This window comes from Solea senegalensis, linkage group LG20 (assembly GCF_019176455.1).
Source record: "Solea senegalensis isolate Sse05_10M linkage group LG20, IFAPA_SoseM_1, whole genome shotgun sequence".
In the NCBI taxonomy this organism is placed as follows: Eukaryota; Metazoa; Chordata; class Actinopteri; order Pleuronectiformes; family Soleidae; genus Solea; species Solea senegalensis.
Window position 1 is genome coordinate 12,166,459 of NC_058039.1, and position 21,788 is coordinate 12,188,246.

Sequence of the window (21,788 nt, forward strand, 5' to 3'; positions counted from 1 at the left end):
TTCAAGTTATTTCTGTGACCATTGTGAGTTTTTCTTTCATTAACCGAAGGGTACCAACAATTTTGTCCACGTGTGTATATACGTACAACTGTGAACTCCAACAAGGCCATGGTTCTCAAGCTGTGGTACGTGTCACAAAAGTGTCTTAGTATAGTAAGACGTCCAAAAAGTCTTTAAATTTATCACATTACAACATGAAATATTTACGTTACGACATAATTTACTGTTATAACGTAAAACATTTCACGAGAGAGAGGATTGCGAGGCTCAAACGGCCGTTTCTTCTCTCGTCCGCTGATTCTGATGCAAAGACTAAGAATAAAACGTGAGAAAAACAGGAAGAAAAAAACCTGACAGCAATTCATTAATTAGATCAACCAGAGAGCGTCGACGGAATCTAATTCAGAGACTGATGCCCATTTAAAGCTCCATTGTAGAAGCTCTATCGCCCCCCTGTGGATTCCTTGATTGATTTCACAAAACAGTCTGTGGTCTGTGACCTGGTTTGATCTCCACCTACTGTCACACTCTCTCACACACACACACACACACACACAGAGAACAATGTTGTCTTCTGATGTTGTTTCTACGATATTTGAACGCAGCGTTACTTTGTCCAAACTATATCCAGGTCCTTCACTGGAGAAGCAGGAATGAGTTTGTGTAGAATGGTCCTCCGTGTCCCCCGGTCTGTCCGTCAATCTGTGCGACTTTACGCGCGCTGTGAGCTTCGTCTGCCTCGTCGTCTTCTACAACGTGTGAAAACAAAAAACAGAAAACAGCAACAGAGAAGTTTGTGATTAATCACCAGTGAGTGAACTAATTACAGACATCTATTTTTACATAAATTACTATCACACATTACAGCTTTAACATTTGTAAAAAATGAAATTGTTTATTCGTCTTCGTCGCTCAGACTTTCCGCTTCCTGGAGCTGACACTTTTTGTTTAAAAAAAATATAAACAGGCTATGAATTATTAATGTGGACAACTGTCAATCTGCAGCTTCGTCAGATCCACACTTTCTCTACGGCAAACGCATCTGGAGTTTGGAGTCGCTCGTATTCAGAGTTCTCGCAGAGAAAAGAGGGGTTTTCCTTTTGAATCCAGACTTTTTTTTCCCCCTTCTTCTTCTTCTTCCTAAAAACACCCCGCTGAGAAGCAGCTTTGGCAAACAAAAGCTGGGAGTCTGTGCACGTCAGGCTCCGTCTCCTCTTCAGGCAAACCCAGCGGGCCTTCATCCCTCCACTCCACTGCTGCAGCTCCGCTTCAGGGTTTGTCGTAGTTTTCACAGAGACTCTGGAGCTCAGAACTACACGCTTGACTCTAATGGAACCTGCTGCTGCTGCTGCGTGGAAACTAAAACCATGAGTCAAAGACCACTTTTCACTTATTCTAATACAACAAACAAAACAAAAAAAACCTTTGTAACTTTAAGTGGAAAAACAGTGGCTTTACAGGGAAACTGCTGTTGGGGTTCAGTTATGTGGATTTATACACTGTAAAGAATAAATTGATTGATCACATTAACATGAAACATTTGCGTTATAAGATAATTCATCACATTCATCAAATGTGGCAATACATTTCAAGTTAATTCTGACAATTTGCCTTTTCAACGTGTCAAATAAGGGAAGAAAATCTAGAATTATTTATTAAATTATATCCATAACAATCATTTTAAGCAGGGTGCTTGCACAGGTCTTGAAAGTCTTTTCTATTAAACATAACAGGTACAATCTCAACAAGAAAGAAGGCACTCAAGTATAAAACTACATTTGTTTAAAAAAAAAAAAAATAAGCGTTCAGTTTGGAAAAAGTCTGGAGTTTGAGCCAAATTCGGGTGTGTTAGTTATTCATTTCTGGCCGTCTGAACATCACACTGATTCATACTGAAGAGGATCAGGATCATAGGTGAACTTTGTTTTGGGAAATAAAATTTAAAAATAAACTAGGCAAACTCTTGAGGGGAAAAAAGGTCAGGATTCAGAGATTAAAAATGAAATAATTAGTTTTTTCTCAGAATTCTGGCTTTTATTTTTGTTTTGTGTCCTTTTGTCTCGTCCACAGAATCAACATACTTTATTAAAAATAACTAATCTGAACTAAAATATTGTTACTTTGTGATTTAATTTTCCCCAGTTTGTGGATTGTCTTCTCCAGCTCATCCATTCACTTAGTTTTTATCTTACATTTCTGGACATTAGTTGAATGAATGTTGACAAAATTCACAATTCATTTTTTAAAAAACAGGAATAAGTTGTTTCATGCTGACAAACTGAGATGAAGTAAAAGGTAAGAAACAAACTGCTACTTTTACAGTTCAGTGCACTTCGGTCGCATTTGTTTCACAGTGAATCAGTCGTGAACGTTTCATTTTGAACCACAGACGTGCTGTTAAAACAGCTTATGTGCAAAAAAAACCTAACTTCTAACTACCCTTCTCGTTCCTAAAATCCCAATTATGCCTCATTAATTATGCAAATCACTATTTCTGGAACCAAAATGACGCGGTGACTTATTTACATTGTTTTAAATAAGTGATTGCATTTAAGAAAGTGATGAAAACCACTGAAACATGGAGGCGTGGGTTAGAAAAACCAACTCCGACTCTTAAAAGAGATAAACAGTTGATGTTTATGAGGCTGGAAAAGGTCAAAGGTCAACGTCAGAGTTCACATACTCGTCGGTCCACAGGCAGAAAAAAACTGTCAGGAAACTTGAAATTTAAAGTCCAGCAGAGTCAACGTCAGGACTTGGCATCGTGGGTTTTTTCCGCCTTCTTTGCCTCTGGGAGCTTCACCATCATCCAGAGTCAAATTAAATCCAATGTTTATCTGACAGAAGAACAGCAGCAGTGCGGCTCTCTGCCAGCTGAAGTTCAGCAGAAACTACAGGGGATATGATGCTGAACACCACATTAAATCACAAACAATAACCCACACATTCTGGAAACATGGCTGATGTGAAGCACAAATCAGGTCTAATCAGCTGCTAAAAATTATTTTTCAAGAGAGAATTAATCTAATTCTAAGAACTAATATTACGTTTTATTACCAGGAATAAGCCTGGAAAGACAGACTTTACAAAAAACATTTTAAACTCCATTATATGACAGAATGTTTGCATTATGCTGTTGATTGAACAGAATTGTGTCCAAACGTTTGACTCATACTGAACCCATGTACAGGATTTGCCATAAACATTTATAAAGTGACATAGTTCATAAATATTTGAGTCAAGTTGTCACCAATTGTTTTTCTTTTTGTGCATGAATCTAACCACAGGTTACTCACTAAAAAAAAGAATGTGACAAGGAAACGGAAATAATGTTTTAGAAGAAACTGAAGTTTATAAAAAGCTTTCTCCCCTACACCAAAGTCCATAGAGACATGGAGAGTAAGTGGTTTATAGACTTCAGAACGTCCGTCTTAAGAGCAAAATAAAGGGGTTAAACGTACCCTAAAACAGGTTACATAAATGTTCTTTTCCAGAGACACAGAGAGACTATAGTAGTTATGTGTGAGAAGTGATTTAAATAAAAAAGGCAATATTATACATCATTTGATGATCTTTATAGGCAGTATTCAAGTGTCCACACACACCAGCATAATAAATAAACTGGGTCAAATAACTGAGTAATCCATCACAGGCATGAACAACTAAGTTTTTTCATAGCACATAATTCTGTTGGTTTGAGTAAATTAGAAATAAATTAAAGAGAAAATATACTGCTGACCATCTGCCTTCCACGTTTCACCGAAATCGTTCAAACTGACGTCTTGTAATGATAATCGTCGATGGTCGTGAAGACGTGGCCTTCGTTTAAGAGAAAAGCCAGCGATGATCTGCACAGACAAGGACAAAACTCTCTCACTTATGTTTTACACTCTTTTCATCTTCAGACACAGACCCTGGTTCCATGATTTCTTTGGATTCATTTTTAACTAAGATCTTGTAAGATCAGGCTTCATGTAAACATCTGCTCCAGCAAAGCCCCAAGGATTCTCAGCGAGGTTAAGGTCTGGACTCTGAATAGAAGTTTTTATGTGGAATTATTCCCAGGTGAGCGGGTACCTGACGTCTGCCACGGCGAGATGGTTCATCTCCGTCCTCAGGTCGTCAAAACTGATGCCAACGGTTTGGTCGGGGAACGTTCTGATGACATGGATGACCTGAGACAAGAAGCGAGACATTTGTGTCCAACCAGTGGCACATGATCACTGCGTTAATGTCCTGATGTCACAATCATTATCATACATTATTTATATTTAAATGAACAACTTCAGACACAAAGGGCAAGTCTTACTCGTGAAGGCCTCGCTCTGTGACTAAATCAGCCACCAGGGGGCAGGATATCAGCCTTATGTGCATGGAAAGACAAACTACCATTTTCCCAAAGACTAGAATAGAAAACTTTACTTGCCAGATAAAGTGTAATATTACATTAATATTTTTATCGAAAATCATTAATCATTTTCATGCATGGGTTGGTTCAAAAATACTACTATAATCAGGACAATTTAAATAAAAGTGAGGGATTCATTTTATTAACTTTGACTTGAATGAAGTGAAAAAAATAAAAATAGTTTTGATTGAGATTGATTGGGTGGGATTGGTGGGTGGGATTTTGTTTAAAAAAACAAAAACGGATCGAGAACAGAAAACATTTAGACCAACTTTTACCTAATAGTTCTAATTGTCTACTTTTAAAGTTTGTCAGTTATATGATACTCAATTTCATTTTTGGTCTGATACTGATCCAAATCACTGGATCACATATCAGTAAAATCCGATAACAAAAATCCTTAGCTTCATTTTGCACAGACAAAAAAACAAACTAAATGAGTAACAGTTGGAGAATTATGTCTTTGAAACAGTTTGAAATGACTGTGATATCAGTATCAGACATGAAATCATGCCAATCACTTACTCAGGTTTTAAAAATCCTTGAACTCCCCCTTTAATGTAAAATTAAATAAAAACCTTTGTTTTCTCCAACCTGAGGTTTGGTTTTTTTCCCAGTCCTGACATCATTTAAATCCACTGACCTGGTCCTGGATGGTGGACAGACTTTGGACAAAGCGTCCAGACTGTGAGACCAGAGAGTTCATGTTGACGTCAAACTCCTGCGTCAACGTCAACAAAAACAACAACAACAACAACAACAACAACACTGTTGAGCACGAGCACAAACGTTAAGATAAGAATATTATGTCACCACCAAGGTTATAATATTTGATGAAATAAAAAGTAAAATAAAACTGTTATAAAGTCAGATTTAGTTTGGGACAGACTCTGAAGGACACATGAGTCAACAAAGTCTGAGCTACTTCAAAAAAGGACACGATCGTCTGCGGTACCTTCACTGGAAGCTTCATATGGGCCTGAATCACCTCCAACATGTGGGACGTGATCTCATTCAGGTCCTTGATGCAACGGATGTTCATTGCCAGTAGTGACCTTTGACCCTAATAGAAAAATAAAAGCAGAGTTAGTGAGGAATGTTCGTCGAGGAGCGATTTCTTCTGCGCTTACCTACGTTAAAGTTGCGCAGACTCCCTGTAACCTTCACGTACGATCCAGGAGAAGCGACGCTCATCATCGCACAGTCCTGCGAGAAGGACAGTTTTAAAAACCAGCATCATTTGTGTGTGGGGTTTTCATTTGTGTAGCCGCGAACAGAGCGAGCTAATGATGATGATGATGATGATGCACACTGGCCTCCGAGTTCACCCACTGCTTGACTTTGACCGGAGGAGCGGTCATGTCGTCCACGGAGAACTCCATGAAGGTCACGAAGGGAGCGAATCCTCGGACGACGCCCACGACAGACACCTGCAGCAGCAGAGAGAAGCGGAGACGTCAGATATTTAATGACGAGTGCATCCCTGCAAATGAAGCCTGAAAATGCATAAAGCATTTACTTATAAAGGAGTAGTTTGGCTTTTTTTGAGGGCAAGTTGCATGAAATAGTGACAAATTAACACCCTGTGCTTCACGTGAACCAGCTTTGGATCTGGAGCCTACAATATCTTATGAAAATGTTTTCTAAAATCAATCAATGTTCATATAGCACTTTACAATATATGCATGGTATTTTTTGCCGTCTTTTGAGGTTGTCGCGTTTTCTGCTTTAAATTTTAATTTTAGATACTTTATTTATCCCCTTAAGGAAATTATTCTCTGCATTTTGACCCATCCTAGAATTAGGAGCAGTGGGCTGCCACAGAGTAGCGCCCCGGGAGCAATGGGGGTTGGGTACCTTGCTCAGGAGTACCCCAGCCCTTTCAACCTGGTGGGGACTTGAACCGGCGATCTTCCGGTTACAAGCCAAGTTCCCTTTCCACTTGGCCACAGGCTGCCCCTGTTTTGTTTTTTTGCCGTCTTTTGACGTTGTCGCGTTTTCTGCTTTCGTCGTCGTTACTTTTTCTGCTTTTGCTGTCGCCGCGGTTTCCGCTGACCTGATGAACGTACAAACACTTTCATTTTCACATTTAAAATCGAGGCAGTTAACGGCTTTAAATTTAAAGAGTAAAATCAATTCTGAAAATTAACCGGCAGCCAATGGAGTTCTTAAAAAACGGCAGTGACGTGTTCGCACCTTTGGACATTTGTGAAAAAGTGAGCAGCTGCATTTTGAACCAGCTGGAGGCACAAAAGAGGAATATGAGCCAAGACCAACATAAAGTGCGTGACAGTTGTTGAGTCTTGAGCTAATATAAGCGTGGATTTGGCGAGTGTGGGGACCACAAAAGATTCACCTGTCTGACCCAGTCTCTAGGAAACACTGGATTAAAGTTTGGATTGTTTTTGGATGTTTTTTTTAATCTAAACCAACAATGTAAATTTATTTTTTTGTTTTTGCCTTGACTACGTCAAATATAAACTCAGATAATTAAAACGACACAGAGTGACGATGAACAGATTTGTAAATCTATACAAATTACAAATAAAACGGCCGTCATTTGTACATAAAAGTCCTTTTTTAAGAATATTGTATGATTCTTTTTCCTCATACCTGGAAGAGTTCACAGTCACTGATTACAAAGTTATCACTGCCGACGTGAGAGGCAGACAGAAGCTGTGACACGGTGCAGGGTAAAATCTGAAGGGTTGATTTCTGTGGCGACATCAGAGCAAAACAATCCATCAGATCACATCATATCATTTAACCCCCCAAAAGAAAGTGGACAGACCTTTAACATCAGTTGACTGTGACTCATCTTCTCTCTGCCGGACTGAGAACTGTCAACTGCGTCAGAGAAAAAGTAACAAACAAAGAGTTAAATAATTAACTCAAACGACGACACGTTGTTAATAATTCAGAGGAAACATTGTCCCACCTCGTTTCCACATGATGAAGTCCTTCAGCGTCACAAGACGTCAGACAGAACACAGGCCAGGACACATGTCTCCAGCAGGTGAAATGAATCATCACAATTACCCACAGTGCAGTGCAGCACCAAGGAAAATGTCAAGAGGGGGTGGAACCATAAGCAGGGGGCGGAACTTTGAGTTTACACACAAAGGGAAGAAGCAGCAAAATAAAGAATAATAGTGAAATTTAACATGTGGGAACATGAACCTGTTACACCTCAATAGGGACGATGTGATCGTCGTTCACTTTCTTCTTCTACAAAGTCAATTTTGCAGCGTGACATTTATACAAAAAGTGTTGAATTAACACCAGTTTTGAGTAGGACTGAAGATATAATCAGGATTTGTGTTTAATGTTTGAGTTTAACTGACTCTTTTAACAGTCACATTAGTATTTCCCAAACATTAATAATAATAATAAATGTAATGTCATGTTTTGTTTGAGAATGTGGGACACAATATTATTTAAAGACAAACAAAGAGATAAGACAGAGTCCTAGTGTCCGACATCAGCAAATCAGGGCTGTACTTTCAACATCTTTTAATTGACTTATCGAAGCCACTGAGGAGCACCTGGGGAGCGATGGGTGTTGGGTACCTTGCTCAGGACCCCCAGCCTTTTTGACCTGGCAGGGATTCGACCCGGCAACCCAGCTTCCTTTCCATTTAGCCATGGGCTGCATTGTTTACCTGATGTGGAGGTTGGACAAAAGGAGACATGCTATGAGCTACTTGGTTTTGGGACTCATCCAGACTCATTTGAGTGAAGGGTTGTCCACGTATGGACCTCCTTAAAAAAAACAAAAAACCACCAAGAGTACGTTTCCATGGTTATCGTCTTTTTTTTTCGCCATTTCTTTTGACTAAAACAAAGGTGATTAAACAGTTGCAGTGAACTCTCCACACGGAACCAAACGTCAAAAATGGACATATGTCAAAATGTACGTCTCACAAAGAGACATTTTTAAGATTTTTATGGCAGTCAGGGACTAGCACAAATTGGGTACCTTTCCCAGGGATACCCCAGCCCTCAACCTGGAACTGGACTGGAACCTGGCATGAGCTCAATCACACATTACAAAAACAAACCAGTTGATCAGTGGAGTTCTCATTTTCAACATTTTTAATGTAACAAACTTAATGAGCCACACAGTGACTGAAATGTCCAAGTGCCAGGTTCATTGTATGACGGTCCTGGATCAGGTCTTACATACAGAGGTGGGTTTTAAATGAAGAATCCAGTTCCATTTCCTGATAGTCCAGTACCAGACAAGATGAATACCAGCTTAGCTTAGCTTACACAAAAACCACAAACAATAGTCCAAATGCAAAACACACAGTTATCACTAGCACACTTGACATTTACCCTGTGAACAGATCACATCTTTCCGATGATTGACGTAAAACTGAAGCGCGACGATGACGAGCGGAAGGAAAACTGAATCCATCACAGCAATTTACAAACGAGTCGCGCTCTTAAAAACAGAGCAAGTCCACTCAAAAATAAACGTACATCAAGCCCCGTTCGTCCTATACAGTATTTACACATGTGCAAAATTATTCAATAATTCAACAAAAATCAAAAAAGGGTGAAATCTCATGAAACCAGAGACGTAGCATTTGTTTGGCAAACCTCAAAAAGAAACCAAGTGCCCACCCTTGTGGTTCGAAACGGTACAAGGTAGAGTTCTAGCTGGAAGTGGCTCTACCCATCATGCTCTGCTCTGAGGATATGGGTGACCTACTTTAAATCCAAACTTTGCTGCTCACATATTAAGAAAAAAAAAAAAGAAGCCACAAATGCAAACATTCTTGAAGCTGAACAGCAGCGTAGACGTCCTGTAATAAAGGCAAGTGTTTCAATACTGATTTGTGGTTTCAAAGCACTTTGTCGAGTTGGTATTTCATCGACTTTCTGTGAAATAAGGCAAATCCTAATCGCATCATGACAGGAAATAAAAACGATTACAGCCACAGGGAGAATTTAAGGAGGTATTTCAGACACATGTTGGCAACGAGTCGAGGGAAATTTGATCTTCTGCCAGAGTTTGAGTGCAGCCAAGAAGCCAAGATTGTTTGGTTTTTCTGGTGTTCCTCAAATTTGCAAAAGTGCACAATTTATGTACGAACTGAAAGGCAACCAAAAAAAAAGAAAAAAGAAAAAGCGAGTCCCTGGCCTGATCCTCTGCCAAGTGCTGCAACAACTTAATAGGCTTAGAATTAGCCTGTCGGAAGCATGAAGAAAGGGATTACTGTAAGATCCAGAGCCTGAGGAAACCTGGAGCAGTGACACAGTCAAAGGAGATCAAGTTAAACACAACTGTATTGTGTCAAAGAAGGAAATAAATAAATAAAAAAATGAAAGAAAATGGGATGATTTGGCCCGTGGAGGATTGTGCGATCGTTTCTTCCCTGAAGGTGAGAGACGCCGCACGCATAAGTAGACTGTTGGCTGATATTGTGTTAGTGAGATAAACAAATAGCAACGCGGTTATCACAACCAGTCCAGCCTCACGGTGCTCCTCCATACGACTGTACTTAGTGGGACTAAATATAAAACCCCACAATCAAAGTGCTGTCACGTATAAATGGCCTCAGAAGTGAAAATTCATGTCACTGCTCCTTTTTAAATTAAGCAGCTCACCTTTTCAGATAATTCAATTTATGTTCAGGCAACATAGAAACTTGTCCGTTTGTTATTTTTGATATTATTTACTGTGATTTGGGCTTTATTTTCATAGTTGTGAACCAGATAAGATCTAATTGCATTAACCTTCAGGGACATGGAGAAAAAAAAAGGAGTAAACGGCAGCTGATTTTTTTTTTAAAAAAACCACATCTTCAAAATACTGGATTCACTTCCTCATTTCACCACATTAATGTGATGGTTCAGGTTTCAAATAAAGGCTCAACTTATTAAATCTACAGCTGCTTACATTGACTTTATCTCATCATTAAACTGAAGTTTGTAAAGTGTCTCCTCTCCAGCACCAAAGTACATAGAGAAAACCAGCATTTTTAGCTCACAGGGAAACAGGAGCGGCTTATCCACTGCGGCCTCATTCCATTTAGGTCGTGTCACTTAGGTAAATCCAAAAACAGGATTTCAAAACATTTCTGTCACAAAATGACACTTTTGAACTCAGTGATGGCGGCAGCAGTGGATGTACAAGTCCTGTGAGGCACAATGTAAAATTGTTGATTTTCTCTACGAACTTTGGTGCAGGAAGGGGAGTGGTTTAAAAAGGCTGCTTTTTTCATCATCTGTCGCTTTACGAAATTACGAAATTGTCTCAACTGCAGGGAATGTTTGCGTTCCACCTGCTGCAAACAAGAAATGTAAGCTCTGAGGTCACGTGTTACCACATAATCATGATATTTAAGAGAAGGAGCACATACCACACAGAATTAAGCTTTTAGAAAAGCTGTGAAAAAGCTCTGTACATTGTGCAAAATGCTTCTAATATGAGCATAAATTAAGCCTTCATGTTGTGTTGTTATGTCCAAGTTTGAGATAAGTTTCACTTTCAATACTCGACTCACTGGCAGTCAATAAAAGCCTTGTTTTGTTCCAACAAAACACAAACACATTCAGAATCAGATGAGGGTCAAATTAGAGAAATATCCCAACTAAAGGCTGAGGGTTTTTTCTTATCGTGTAATGCAGAGGTTTCTGTGTATATTTGTCACTACACGCCATTTAGTCTGAAATTTTATTTCACTTAGGGCTGCAACTAATGATTATCTTCATAATCTATTGATCGTTTGATTATTTTCACCATTATTCGATTATTTTGTCCATAAAATATTAGAAACTGTTGAAAAATGGTGATTCTGTTTCCCAAACCTTTTTTAACCCTTTTTGTTAAATAGAGCAAAGAAACTAGAAAATATTCACATTTAAGCAACTGAAAAAACAGTTAAATATAGTTGTTAATTTAGTATTGATTAATGATTGCAGCCCTACTTCAGTTAACATTTTTAATTTGTAGTTTATACATTTAGCAAAAATAACCCAAGCATCATCATCATGAATGGGAGTAATGACCAAAACTATGAAAATAAAGCCTGAACATGAGCTCGCTGAATCAGTGAAAGATTTCTAAGCTTGGCTCTCCTTCTCACAACAATCACTCTACAGACAAAGGTCTTTAACCATCATACATTCTAGTGGTTAAGGGTGTGTCTCAGACTAATCCACTTATCTTAGTGTTTGCATCAGGGACAGCGTACAAATGCCAACGAGAAGGACTTGCAGGACGGACACTGATAAAACGTCCTCCACCCAACATGACCAACAGAAAAAAAACAAGTTATTTTCCTTCACTGTAGTTGAGTATATTCTTCCACTCAAAGACCACAGAGCAGGACTGACCCCGTCCGTGCCAAGTTTGTCTACAAATACCATCACGCTGTTGTGTTTGTTTTTACCTGAGCATTCAGTGCATATCTGCATTTGATGCCAAAACAGAGTCGGATCTGGACATAAGTGTCGATGCTGGTGGAGATGACCAGTGCAGAAATCCCTCTGAGAGTCAAGAGCTGTCACAGCCGCGAGTGGCTTCACAACATTCTACACACTGAGGTTTAAATATTGTCCCTTTGGATAAAAGTAGACTGTAAAAAATCACAGGATTGTGTCTCATATTGCATGTGTTACGACTTAGCACCGAGTCCAGGAGGGTATGTGTAGACAAACCTGTATGGCGCTTTCCCATTACACAGTTCTAGCACTACTCGGCTCTACTCGGCCTGGTATCAGTCACGTCGTTCATAGCACCTCCTCAACGAGGACGGGGTCTTCACAGCACGGCTGCACGAGACTGCCGTGACGTTGTTTTATAAGTGACACAAACAAGTCAAAGCAGTCGTTTTTAACTGAAACATCAAGCTTAAATAAAAAGATTTGATCACAGAATGGTTCAGTACTTCCTGCATGACCGGAGCACAGACTCCGTCTGACACAGTCACTGAACTGAAATACGGCTGAACGGGTTGTGATCCCGCGGTTATGTCGCTAAATACACCAGACTTCTGTTAAATAAATTTTAGAAATGTCCTTGCTAAATTAGTGGTTAACACATTTTCAGGATTTTTTCAGAGCAGGTCCCATTAAAAAAAAAGCACCAGGTACCCTCACTGATGGAAAGGCAAAAAACGAGTCGAGCCAAGTAGTGCTAGAAGAGTATAATGGAAGAGCGCTGTGAGACTTTCAACTTTATAATAGGACGTTTGGGGTTGTCCTGCTCTCTGCTCACGCTCCAGTGAGGAAAAGGGGAAGCTGTGATGTGATTAGCCTGAGCCTCAGCTGCAGTGTTGAGGAGCAGGAGCAGCAGAAGTTGTCACATTTATCCTTTTCATTATGAAAACAAAACTAACTAGTGAAGAGTGTATGCACTTGGAAAGTGGATGAGGTTTTAAGCCATGACACAAAGAATGACTATTCTAGTGATTGTTCCCTTGTTACAAAACAATCCTCCATGAACCATCGAGGTCAACAGTAGCAGATGAGATGTGTACATGTGCTTCATCGGCTGAGTCTGTGGCGCCGCCGCCCTGTCCATCACGTGTCCCAGTCCAGCTCTCTGCAGGCAATACGGACCAGTCTGAGCTCCAGTTCAAAGGCGTCGGGCCGTTCCTGAGGGTTGGCCGACAACATCTCCCTGATCAGCTGCTTCATGTGGCTGTTCATGCTCTTTTTCCTGGCGGGGATTAGCAGCTCCATCTTTGGGTTCTCCAGCAGGGCCTCGCCTAGAGGTACAATCTCTGTGCCCTGCTGCACATAGCTCCCCAGCAGCTCCTTCTGAGTTTCCACATCCACAAACGTGATGCGCTCCACCATGGCCCAGATAATCACCCCCAGGGCAAAGATATCCGCCTTGGCCGTGTAGTGACCCTCCCAAACCTCTGGGGCCATGTAGAAGTCTGTTCCACAAGCCGTGGACAGGAAGCACTTGTTGACGCTGGCCGGCTCCTCTGGGTTGAGCCCAGAGGTGGAGCAGACTTTGCTCAGGCCGAAGTCGGCCACCTTTAGTGTGGGCTCGGATGAGCCGGTCGGCGTGCAAGCCTGGGAGATGAGGATGTTGTCTGGTTTGAGGTCGCGGTGTATGATCTGGTTGCGGTGCAGGAAGGCCAAGGCGCTGCCCAGCTGCAGCATGAAGCTGGTGTTGGTCTTGCGACTGGGCTTGCGGGACAGAAGGTAGGCGTTCATGTCACCCCCGTCACAGAAGTCCATGACGAACCACAAGTAGTAGGCACAGCAGGGGTCAAAGGTGATCTCGCCTTTAAGAGATGTCTCCACCAGCTGCATCAGACACACGGAGAGAGAAAGACCAGATTAAACGAAGGGCAAAGGTCAAATGAACTCATAGAGAAATATATGGAGAGTAAAAGGATAGGGCTACAACAATTAATCAATGATTAGACAATTACTAAATTAATTCCAAACTCTGATTTATCTGCTGCTTAAATGTGAATATTCACTGTTTTTTCTGCTCCATGTAACAAAGAAATCATTAAAACTGAATAATTTTATATTGTAAACAAAGCAAGACATTTAAGAACATCATTATTTTGAGGTTTAGGAAACAATGATCATCATATTTTTAACATTTTCTGTCATTTCACGGACTGAAAAATGAATCAATTAATCAAGAAAATAATTCAAATATGAATTCAACATGAAACTAATTAACTGATTAATTTATTTGTAACCGACTACAAAACAAATTGCCATCTGTTTTGATAATCGACATTTGACTCATGTCTTCTAATTCGTTTTGGAAACGAATTGACATTTTTCATAATTGTCTAAAATTGTAAGTATAAAAACAATCAAGAAATGTTTGTTTCTGTAATTTTAAGATGGGAAAAGAATCCAATTATAACTTATGCACAGAGGGAACTTTAGGGAGGAAATGTGTGTAACCACTCACAAGAAAAAGACCAAGAATGATGATAACCATCTGCTGCTGCACAGGAAGTGTGTTGGTGGCTGTTTTAAATTAGGTTGCCTCTTAATAAATAAAACAAAACAATTTAATGGACCTCTTTAGTGAACAAAATGCCATGACTATTTCACAATAAAAGCCTTGAAAAAACAACTGAAACACAAGTGATTTTACTTTGAAACTGGTATAGAAAGTGTTGTGTTTCTGACATTGTTTTGAGGGATATTGACTGTTCAGGGAGAAAATAGCATTGAGACAGGCATCAGACATGTCTGACATGTCAGATGAAGAGGAAAGAATGTTTTTTTTTTTTACAAGTAAATGCGTGGTTTGGTGGTCTAAATATAGGGATGACAGTTGTAGTGTTCGTTTCACTCAGGTGTTTGTTTACATGCCACGAGACCTCACATGGTTTTAGACAGCATGTCTCAAGGAGAGTGACGGATTCCTTTCTCACCTCTGGGTTGTTGTTTTTTCCACAAATGATGCATTTTTGTTCTCAAAAAGTTGATCAATCTTGCTAAGGTTAAAGAAACCTAATTTTTTCATCCAAAAGTAAATGTTTGTGTTTGTTTTTTGATGACCTGTGTCTTGTATTTAATATTTACTTCATGTGTTACTTCATCAAAAAGGAGGAAGAAAAGAAAATCAGCTAAAGAAACGGGCCAAAAAAAAACCATTTGCATACAATTTCGGCCATTGGCTGCCCTGATTTGTAAAAAAACGAATGAAATGAAAAAATCTGTGTTAAATATAAACACAGCATATTAAATACCAACTTTTGGAGCCCACACGTTGTGACTATAGTGATTCAGGTCAGGGGGTCAGACCTAAAGTCTGTTGAGTTCAGTTTGGACTCAGATAATCCAAGCCCATTCAGAATCTGGAGTATTAAACAATTCCTTGCAGAAAACCCAGGTTTTGGTAAAACGGCCTCAGGGTTTTCAATAGGCCAATCATCAAAGCATCCACTACACAGAATGAATGGGTGCAAATTATCCCTCAGTTTGTGGTCAGATAATTCTGCTCTATTATCATATGTTATTCTGTGAGCATGTGCTGGAACGCCACAGAGCAATAGGGGGAAGCGGGGGGTAGAGAGCTGTAATAAAGGGATTCTGGGAAAGTGGCCAACGCTAGCATTGCAGAAAACTGAATGAAAGGTTTGACAATAGCTCTGCGTGTTCATGAGAGGCTATAATCAAGAACTGGCAGAGTCTGAGAGGCTGCAGGCATTTTGATGGGGGAGGGACGTCCTCCACCCACCCTCACCCCACACACACCCCTACTCGAACCTGACATGGCAGCCAACAACAATGATCCTGGTTGGATCATTTTTGTTGTTGGCTGCCACAACAAAACTTCCAGCTCTTCCCAACTAGGAATAAGCACAAATACTCAATTATTAAACTGAAAAATGTTCAAGAAAATTTAAAAATTTTGTGGTGCATCTATGACCTTGGGGTGGCAAATAATTTTGGATCGCTGAGAAAAAAAGTTAATTTTGAGGATTTTTCAGGCAGTTTATGGTCCAAGCGGGTACTCAATTAATTGAGAAAATAATTGACAGACTAATCGGTATGAAAATGATCAGTTGCAGCCCTACTTTAAAAAGCCCTATTTTTAGGACAATACGATGAATTTTGCAGGAGTTTTAAAAAAGCCCTGTCGCATTCTCACTAGCCATCAAGCAGCATTACTCCAGCAATCATGCTTAGGGGTAGGGTTACCAACACCAGTTGTTAGACACCATGACGTTCCAGAACTCAGTTTGAGGAAGTTTTCTTTATCTGGACCTCTCCAGATTTTATATAACCACCCCTGACGGAAACAATGCCATAACTGGAGGGTGTTGAATGGGCAGATCACCATTAAATAACATAAGGTTATCTGATGTTTGTTGTCAAGGGCTTTAAAGTGAAAGTTTCTGGAGGGTTTTAAGTTTATTTTCCACATAAGATGAACTCAACCTATCCTTTAAATGAACATTAGTCTATAAAAAAAATATTTCTAATGCTTTTAAATTGTTTTGAACTGCAAGAGCTGTGATAATCGGCGTCTAGAATGTTTTTGTTTGATTTGAATGATAATTATTTAATTTTATCTGCTCACTGTTATTCTTCACTACTTGACAGACTGGTTGTTCCTCCCGAATTACTACAAAGCCACACCTGCTCGGAAAGCACTACACTGTTGGAGATACTAAAGTCTGTTGATGTGTCTCAGGATGCATTTACCAGCTAAAGAAGTAACATGAGTTGACAAATACAAACAATTCAGTACTGACACATTGTCAGCACTGACTTAGAACCAGCTTCAGACATGGTTGAAAACCATGGTTGAAAACCATGTCTGCCAACTGAAAAAAGGTTTTAGCCTCTTAATGAAAGTAGCACCCCTAATAAAATCTGAAATTAGCAAACTGTTCTCTCTACCACACCATTTGTCCATTGACAAAATCAGGGGACACAGAAATTGCTGGTCTACAGCTGCCTCATTTGGTGAATTTGTGTATGTTTAATGAAATCTGAAGGAAGGATTTCAAACACCAAAGTAACAAAATAACAAGTTTGAACTAAATGGAGGAGGCAGCATAGGATCAACAACTCCAGTGTGTTGTGATGTAAATGCAGCGATTTTCTCTATGGACTTTGGTATAGGGATACCTCATCCAATCAAACTTCAACAAAACTTGCCAATACATCTGTGTAACTTCGAACTACTATCAAGTGAAGTCCTTGTCCTTACCTCCAGGTAGAGCGGAGAGCTGGAACCATGGTTCATTCTCTGGGCCAGCTGGTCCCGCTGCAGGATACACTCCTCCAGGTGGATGACGTTCGGGTGCTGGCTTTGGATGCTGCTGAGGGCCCAGAACTCCCGCAGGGCCAGTTCCACATTCTCTGGAGAGTGGCAGCGGATCTTCTTCACGGCCACACGGGCCCCCGTACGTTTCACCACTGCCTCATAAACCACGCCGTAACTGCCGCGCCCCACCTCCTGGATCAGCTCGTACTTCGGCTGACTGCTTACCATCCTAGTCCTCACTGTGGAGAAACAACATGGCCATGTCAGATTGACCTTGAACCAATAGTGAGAGAATTTAAAGGAATCAGCAAAGCATCGGTGAGTATTGTTACAAAGCCAGGATTGGACGTGATGTGGGCCATTTTTGCCATTTTGATATAATCTGCATTGGCTGATTATTTAAATAATAAAGCAAATTATTACTTATTTAAGTTTATATTTTATTCTGTCAAACTTGATAGATACTGCAAAAAATGCACCTAAACTTTGCAATTTCATACAAAAAATGATCTGGAAAAGGTTTAAATTTTTACTGAAATGTTGGTTTCCAATGTTAAATTCATACATTATTTTTATTTAAAATCCACAGCAGAGCAGAGCTAAAATGCAGATTGGAAAGACAGACCAATAAACGCTTATTTAAGTTAAGAAATTGTGGTCACAAACGGTCACATTTAATAATGGATAGCGAGGAAAAAAATCATGCCAGAATATAAATCACTATATCACTACTAGGGATAAGTATGAATAATCTGCACTTAACAAGCACCAGTTTCTCATTGGTTAGTATCAAAGTATCAATAAGCATTGACAACAGTGCCACTACCTCCTCAACTGACAAAGCAGCAAAAAACAGTGTCTTTATAAGATGGATTATCATCTACAGTGATCAATAAAAAAGATGGAAAGGACATGAAGGAACAGGAACCTCTGAGATGGAGACTGCCGTCCTCTCCCTTGACAACCCATCTGAACATCACATTGATAATCACTTTGGATTGTATCATTTGATAAAACTAATCAAAATTAATATTTTCTGGTTTATTGCTCCACTTATCAGAGAAATCAGTTTGGTAAAGAGCAATTGACATTTTATGTCACCTTATGGACCAAACATCTAACTGAATAATCAAGAAAATAATCAACAACAATCATCAATCAATCAATCAATTATAAAAACAATCGTTAGTTGCACCACAATGTATAGAGATTTGCACTTCCAAAACCCTATTAAATAAATCAGCATTAAGGCTCCATCCACACTAGTGAGTTTTCATTTAATAAAGCCTGAATTCTGTTCTGGACACACAACGCCTAAAAAACAAAGAAGTTTGAAAACTCCATTTGAGTCTGGACAAGAAAAAAACGTGAAACTTTGGTAACAATCAAAACATGACTATAAGATGAGAACATGAAGATCCTTTAATGTTTTCCTTTAACAGTTTCACCTCGTCACTGAACTCAAAAGAGAAAAACTCTTATTTTCAATAGAGTTTACTTTCAATTTTTAGTAGAATGTTTTGAAACCAAACAAACAGCTACAGAGTTTACACCAAGATACACATACCTCTAATGTACCTGAATTTTCACATCATCTCAAAACACACAATTGTTACTTAGTTTTACAAGCAGGTAATTCAACTGCTTATAAATAAATAAATACAAAATGACATGACATCATCAAAACATGAAGGGACCAATGTATAGAATTTGGAATATTCCAGGATGCATGTTAAAACTACTTAAAGGGGACATATTATACCCTATTTCCCCAATTAAAATAGTTCCCTGGTGCCCTAATGAACATGTCAGTGCTTTGGTCAAAATACTATAAGGATGAAGCATCATAGCAGTTCAATAACCCTGCTAAACCCGCCCCTTTCAGAACGCTCGGTTTTGTGCGTGGTCCCTTTATATGCAAATGAGACACAGGCAAACACACACCCACTTCTTACAGGGGGTTTCTGATTTGTCCTCTTTACAGCGCTAACTGTAAATCAGTTAAGAACACTTAGGGACAGCACCGCTGATCGCCAGCAGCACGCGGCGAGCTGAATAAACTGCTGCCGTCTGTGACTGTATCAGAAAGAGTCTGTGCTCTGGAGACCTCGCCACCGCTGATCGCCACCACAGATTGCCGGCGGCAAGCGTCATAAACTGCCGCTGTATGTGACTGTATCAGACCGGTGACTGTATGCTCGGGAGCTGGCGATCAGTCACATACAGCGGCAGTTTAGGCAGCTCGTCTCTCCCGATCAGCGGTGGCAATCAGCGGTGCTGTCCCTAAGTATCCTGATCGCCAGCGGCGAGCTGCATAAACAGCCCTGTATGTGACTGTATCAGACTGAGTCTGTGCTCCGGTCATGGAGGACGTACTGAACAAATGTTTTTATTAGGACGTGTCAGAATGGTCAGTTATGAGCTCTATTTGACCTTTTCTTAAAACTGTGTGCGTTTGTACGTCAGTGAAATACGTTCGCTGACTAAATCAACGACTGCTGGCCACAGTCTGTTGCGAAGTGGTACGAACACACGTGCTGACTTTATCCAGCACATTAGCTTCATATATAAAATCCTCTGAGGCTGGAAGTTTGTGTAAAACACTGTGCTCCACTGTGCAGCCATGAACAGCACACTTGTCCCTCTGCGTTGACATAATACCGCTCTTCCTCCCTCGCCTGCACTCTCGCAGGGACAAGGTGGAGCTAAGGTGGAGCTCTCGAAGTAAACTTACTGATGGGGCGGTAACATTCGCGGTGAAATGCGCATGCTGCCGTCATAAGCGCAGGGAATTCAACATTGCGTGTTTTATCGCCCATACTTACACTAAGCGGGACCACGAAAACATGACTGAGTATTCTTTTTCCACACTTTGGCGACTGGTAGGGCCTTCAGAGTCCCAAATATAAGTATTAAAATGGTTAAAAAGTTGATTTTGCATAATATGTCCCCTTTAAATCCCATTGATGGATCTGTGGAGGAAGAGAATTGAGAACACAACAGTTCTGAAGTACTTCTTGATTTTTAAAGGGATATTAAAGGATAATTCTATGAATATTGTAGTCAACTTCTGTTGACAGAGCCTCATAAAATCTACACACTGGACCCTTTTAATGCTGAGAAATGAGAAATTGAAGAAATTATTTTCATCATACATGTACATCTTTATTGTGCATCAACTACAAATCAAACAAATGTGCCACAATTATTTTTTTTACGTGTTTTAAAGAGACTGGAAGTGCACTACATCCGTGAATTTATTTATATTCATTGGTTTATACGATATTTCAATAAAAAATATTAATAATTATTTTAGGTGAGTTTAAAAGTTTGATTCAAAATTTCATATTCAAAGTTCAAGTCAATAAGTAGCCCTAATGTACATATACATGAGTCATCAGTATGTCAACAAAATGTCTCATTCATAGACGAGCAATACAAACCATTTCCAATGGCAGTGCTCTATTATTAAGCAGCAAATGTTCACCTTTCTATCAGTTAATGATTCTAATCCAAAGTTTAAAGGACTCTAACAGCTGTCGTTTAAATGCCAACAGACCAGTTTATATAAAAACACAAGTCAGAGCTACAGCAACATTTGAATAGCCTGCTGCAGCTTTACTGTCACCTGTCTCCCTGTACATATTGTACACACATTCACTGCACTAATAATAAAACTTAATTTTTCAGGTAGAGAAACCACAGAGTGGCATATTTTGATTTATTTAAACGTATTCAGAACGTCTGAAGTGGGAGCTTCCTGTCATAGCAGCCAGCATGCTAACGGGGATAATTAGACATGCACTTGGCTGATTGGCTAACAGGCTAACAGCTAAGTGGCCTGGCCCCAGTCTCGTCGGTGAGCTAACGTTAGCTCAATCCCGTTAACATCAGCTAACAAAGACTCCGGCTCTCAGCCGAACATGCACCAGGCTTATGTCATTAAAACCAGGGCAAGTTCACAGTGGACCTGTATCTGGAGCCTGGAGGAGGCGTGCATGCTAGTGACAGATTATTGTCTGGCGTGTGTTTGTGTGTGTGTGTCATCAAGCAGATTCCTCCAAACACACTCTCGCGCGCGCGCACACGCGCACACATACATACACGAACACCTGCTAAGCCAAGAGTTTCCAAAGCAGCCGACACAAAGGTGCAAATAGGTGGAAGAGGCAGCGGCTCTGCGGCGCAGTGTTGACATGTTCTCGCTCTCACCTTTAGCTCGTTTCCCGGGGGTTCATTTGTTGTCTTCCTCCCTCTCCCTGGCAGCCATTACCGCCGCACACGTTCAGCTCGCTCCGCTCCGCTCTGTCTAAATGGGGAGGTTTTGTCAAACAGTGGAAGTGAGCGCGTGCAGCTGCTGTGCAGCGCAGCGCAGCGGTGGCCCGAATGAGATGACTTCCTGTTTCATATTTCAAAATAAGGTTCGCAATTTCTCGAACGTCAGTCATTTTTGCACACGCACGCCAATTAGTGATAGTGAATTTGAACTCTGCATTTAACCCACCAAAGGCTGCCATCATGTGCTCATTCAAAACGTCCAGTGTGTAAAATATCGGTAAAATTAACTTAATTTGGCAGAAGTTGAAGGTAAAATGTGTGTATTGCTGTTTTATTGTATGATGAATCCACCTATGTATACTGTGTATGCTATGC

The 21,788-nt window shown here is 40.1% G+C and overlaps 2 protein-coding genes across 3 annotated transcripts; both read right to left on the reverse strand.

Moving 5' to 3' along the window:
• Positions 1-7,429, reverse strand: LOC122786097 (replication protein A 32 kDa subunit-like). Of its 2 annotated transcripts, XM_044052122.1 has the most exons (10): positions 7,347-7,429; positions 7,200-7,255; positions 7,022-7,123; positions 5,725-5,838; positions 5,543-5,614; positions 5,364-5,471; positions 5,052-5,129; positions 4,078-4,175; positions 3,740-3,848; positions 1-749 (listed from the first exon to the last, which is right to left on the reverse strand). In XM_044052122.1, the coding sequence occupies exons 1-9, from the start codon at positions 7,357-7,359 to the stop codon at positions 3,770-3,772; spliced, it is 720 nt and encodes a 239-aa protein (XP_043908057.1). In that variant the 5' UTR covers positions 7,360-7,429; the 3' UTR covers positions 1-749; positions 3,740-3,769. The 2 variants fall into 2 exon arrangements, with proteins under 2 accessions (XP_043908057.1, XP_043908056.1); XM_044052121.1 differs by lacking the exon at positions 1-749 and having other exon boundaries at positions 3,554-3,848.
• Positions 7,430-8,485: 1,056 nt separating this feature from the next.
• On the reverse strand, positions 8,486-21,510 carry pdik1l (PDLIM1 interacting kinase 1 like). Its single transcript, XM_044053216.1, has 3 exons — positions 21,348-21,510; positions 17,079-17,374; positions 8,486-13,684 (listed from the first exon to the last, which is right to left on the reverse strand). The coding sequence occupies exons 2-3, from the start codon at positions 17,361-17,363 to the stop codon at positions 12,944-12,946; spliced, it is 1,026 nt and encodes a 341-aa protein (XP_043909151.1). The 5' UTR covers positions 17,364-17,374; positions 21,348-21,510; the 3' UTR covers positions 8,486-12,943.
• Positions 21,511-21,788: the final 278 nt, after the last annotated feature.